The sequence below is a fragment of the Chanos chanos genome, chromosome 8, assembly GCF_902362185.1.
Source record: "Chanos chanos chromosome 8, fChaCha1.1, whole genome shotgun sequence".
In the NCBI taxonomy this organism is placed as follows: domain Eukaryota; kingdom Metazoa; phylum Chordata; class Actinopteri; order Gonorynchiformes; family Chanidae; genus Chanos; species Chanos chanos.
Window position 1 is genome coordinate 4,946,452 of NC_044502.1, and position 4,533 is coordinate 4,950,984.

At 44.8% G+C, this 4,533-nt stretch overlaps 1 protein-coding gene across 1 annotated transcript in view; it reads right to left on the bottom strand.

The window, feature by feature from the left end:
• nbeal1 (neurobeachin-like 1) overlaps positions 1–3,981 on the bottom strand; it is a 52,586-nt gene extending 48,605 nt beyond the window's left edge. The window contains exon 1 of the mRNA XM_030781195.1: positions 3,614–3,981. Within this exon, the coding sequence (XP_030637055.1) occupies positions 3,614–3,664 (51 nt within the window). The 5' untranslated portion in view covers positions 3,665–3,981. The remainder of the gene's footprint in view (positions 1–3,613) is intronic.
• Positions 3,982–4,533: the final 552 nt, after the last annotated feature.

The following is a 4,533-nucleotide window of genomic DNA, read 5'->3' on the forward strand; positions in this document are numbered from 1 at the left end:
TCATTCCCAAAAGGATTACACACACACACACATTCCCATAGACTGTTTTTAATTCAGACGCTATGACAGATGCCAGACTTTTGGGTTTGATTTAAATATGACTTTTGTCTCTGCTGATTATCAATACATAGCCAGATATTTTAATGTCAAATAGTTAATACCAGTTAATGACCAACTTTAGTATGAACTCAGTTTTAGTAAATATGAAATTAAATTCCCAAAAAGGCCAATTAATTGCGAAACAAATGCATAGCATAATTATAACTTGATACATATAATTCTGAGCATTTTAATCATTTTAAACGGTTTCGCTTCCGAAAAGGAAAGAACGAAAATATGTCAAGCGGGGCAACCACTGGCAGTGAATACGATGCCGCATGACTTTCCCATTCACTCAACTAAGTCGGTGGCTCAAGTCCAGCTGCAGGTTTTTACTGATAACCACATCGTGTAACGCGGCCTAATAAATCGAGCGGGCACAACATGGCACTGCCAGTCTGATCAGCGTGAAGAAGTATGTCTCCGGGCAGCTTCAGCGTCCATTGTTCGTATGAAATTGACCATAGCGGGAAAATTTTGCTTCCTCGTAACTCGACGGTCAAGCGTTCCACAAACACGGGCCATTAATCTAGCTCAGAAAAGCTGATGTCGGCCTTCCTAAAACCACACTGTACTTATTCGGCGACATATGACGCACCAGTTCAGTTTGTGTAGCTTACTTTATATCAGATGTACTCAACTATGACCCTCGAATTCAAATTTGGACTCCCCCCCCCCCCCCGGATCGCCGATAGTTCATTGAACAACTAGAACGACTGACTGGTCACAGGATCGGGGGGTACCGGGCCTTTAAGGACTGGTTCTGAAGCTGCAGTAGCGTTGTTTCACACTGGACATTACCTATAAAGCCATGCCAAAGTCTGTGTGTCACTGTTGTATAAATGAATTTGTAATAGCAATCAGGGAGCCTGTAAACACGATATCCGTCTCCTCGCAAAGACCTGTCAAGGTCGTACCTGCGCCCTCCGCTAGAACATCAAAATATCATCCTGGCTAATGCTTGTACTAATAGTTCTGTCAAAAATAATATCAGCTGACACAATAAATATAAATAATTTATATTTATACAATAAATATCTGTAGAGCCCTTCTCTTTGATCCACACATTTGCTTTGGCCCTTTGAGTGTACCGTGTTTGACTACGTTTGATCAGTTTGACTGTTTCCAGTCAAACTGGAACCGGTGCCAGAGGAACCAGCGGTCCGAAGCAGGTTATCATCCGATATCTCCCTCATTAAAAATGAATGCAGGTAAACAGGTTTGTCTGCCTGGGGAGGCACAGACCGTAAACAGGGCTAAAGGTCAACTTAGGATGGCCCGGTTATTTGCCAAGAATGATCTGTTATTGTCCCTTACACTATCAGATATGCTATCGCTGACCTATATGTATGTGTGAGTAAGTGAGTGTGTGTGTGAGTGTGTGCACCATCTAACAGTCTAGTCAGCAGAGTTGTGTGTGTGAGGTAGACTCTAGATCGGCCACTAAAAACGAAAATGAGGCAAGGCTGGAACTCTGGTGTGTGAGGATCTGTCAGTGCTGATACCACCAGTTATGAGGGCAGCCACTGTAATATGTGGAACTATACTGGTAACTCAGTGGTTCCCTATCACCTCCTGGCATGTGACTACAGTAGTGGTAGTAGTAGAGGAGAGGCGAACACTGCACACACTAAACGCGGTGTTAGTGACGGTCAGTCAAACTGAAGCAGGAGGCGAGTGAGGCGCCGCTTGCGGTAAGAGCCACGGTTGGCCCGTGGAGTTTCCGGAGTTTTCTGAGTCACCGGGACACAGTGTTTGGAAAACGAGTGGAACGCGCCATGAGAGCTGTCTCCACGTGACTGATCAACAATGGACAGAAGGGAAAAAAAAAAAAAAAGAGGAGAAGAGAGGAGAGGAGAGCCAGAAACAGAAGCGGGTCTCATATGTTCTATTCCTCCCACACTCTCTCTCTCTCTCTCATATACCAACATTCCCTTGCTGATTAAATTTGTGAGACTAAGAACAGAGCTACTTAGCAACACTTAATGCGAGTCTCTCTTTTACCCCCCCCCCCTCCTCCTTACCCCTCCCTCCCACACACACATACACACACACTCTCTGCTAATTCTGCAAGTTGAAGGTGAATGCTCGCAGTGACTGCTGTACCGGGTTGTGCTGCCCTTAGCCAAACTGATCGCGCACTCTTAGCAAACACACACTGTCAGTTTAGTCAGTGCACACTCTCTTCAAACTCTCTGGTCAAACAAAGGGACGCGTGCTTGTTCTTTCCAATGACTGCCATTTAACAGGAGTCTGTTAAAAGCTGCGTATTTGACAATATCAATCAACAACAAAAGAATCCTACATTGCCAAACTGTTGTTGTCCCTTCTCAGGGTCTCTTCAGTCTGACAGCGGAAGGATCTTCAGCAATCAGAGACATGTTCCAGACACACAGTGATAACAATAACCAAGTGGTTGAACTCCTAAAACCAAACTAATTAATCAACGTGTGGGGAGGAGTTTGGAATTATGAACTAGGTATGTGTGTGTGTGTGTGTGTGAGAGAGAGAGAGAGAGAGAGAGAGAGAGAGAGAGAGAGAGAGAGAGAGAGCTTAGGCTCACGTGAGGGGAGACATGCTCTCCAGGATGTTTGGTGAGAGGCCAGAGGAAGGTAAGAGTTAGGAAAATGCTTAACAAAACCCCGGAGGACTTACTGCAGCAGCTGCAGGGAAATAACGTATAAATGTCGAGACTCCGAAAAGTCAAGGACACCAACTAAACTTGGCGTGTTGCTAAGCATTAAAACGGCTACAGTTGCGTTTGAGGCAAATGTTTAGGTTTAATGTAGTTTTTGCTCGTGACACATTGTCGCTTAAGAGGTTGACAGAGGTGAGACACAAGACGTGTCTCAGATGTGGCCTTGGATACGCTAAAAGCCAAACCAGGACTGCCTGATGTCTGAATAACAAGACGCCAATACAAGCCGAAAATAACACAATCGACAAGACCAGTCGCTGCATTATCTCCAGTCAATCCCGATTACGTTCGCCCTACGTTACGTCATCGCGGAGGTGTCCACTACGGGCCACAGAAAGCGCTGAGTCTTCAATCCGATCTTCCCCTTCATGAACGAACAGGTCCGTTGATTCAACTCGACCCTGAGAGACTCGTATCCATTCAGTAAGAGCGCCCGTATGAACGTTCTTAAAATGCCATGGGGGTTATTTGTTTAAAGGTGCACCTATGTATCAACCTACCTAACACACCGTGCTGAAAGAATCAAACAGTCCCTTTAAAGGCGTAAAAAGGCAATGCAGATGTGTACGCTCCGGCAAAAGAACACTTTGTGCCATAAACGTCAAACAACGGGGGAAGGTAGGGTCTGAATCACTCCCATATAACGTGTGACCACATGACAACAACCGATGAGAATAGGAAATAGGTGGGCGAAGAGCACAGTCCAGTAACACATTATCACAACTTGGTCACCTTTAACTCGGTGGCCGTGTAACGAAAAAAAAAAAAACCTCACACATGACAGAGCAGTAAACTATCATGGAATGCATTGTTTACCTTGTTGCAGTACAGCATCCAAACCTCGTACAGTCTCTCGTTCGATGCCATTCTGCACGTTGCGCTGTGCAGAAGACGGATATCATGTAGGCAGCAAGAAGAGGTGATATTCCGGACTCAATGTTTCCTATTCCTCGTCATGTGAGCTGGTCTCCCGGGACGAATATTTGACGGAGGATGTTTGTCAAAATGCCACATTCGCGAATAACACTCGATCCAGAAGACGAGAGACCGACGGAACCGCAGCCATAAAACGCTATTCTTGTTGAAAAGAGGGATCAGCGAGCTAATTCCGTCAGTGGCAGGGTGGTACTGACGGCGAGAACTTCTTCATACACCCTTCCATCGTCAATTATGGATCCCAGATGATAAGGCGAATTCGCACTCCTGTTTCCTGCTCTGTGTGATTCGAATCAACTCGCACTTTGTCCCCTTCTGAAACTCGAGTATACCTTCTTTCTCTTGTAGGCGCGTTTCACCAGCTCTGCTGAGAAAACAAACCAATGAGGAATATATAACTTTTAGATTTCCTATTTTCTTAAAATACAGGCTTGGCTGAAGTTGAACAGGGATGCATGCAAAATAAAGTAAGCATGGAAAAAAAAAAAACGGAAAAGAAAGTGATTTTGAAAGTGAGTCCTTTGCTTCAGAGTGCCAACAAAGTAACCAAAATACTCTTTAAAATAAATATGAACACATGACAACGTCAGAAAAGCCAACTCGACACAGCACTTCGATACTATGGTCAGTCGTTGGGTTTTCGGGGTTGTCATGCTTCTCAAATTCCCTTGGACAGACTAACAGGACGGCTAACAAAACATTAGGACTAGTTTTAACTCAAGGCTCGTTGGCAACACTGAATTTTAACACTGGGCCATTTAACAACCTGGCCAACAAACTCAGCTAGTTCGCTTTAGCAG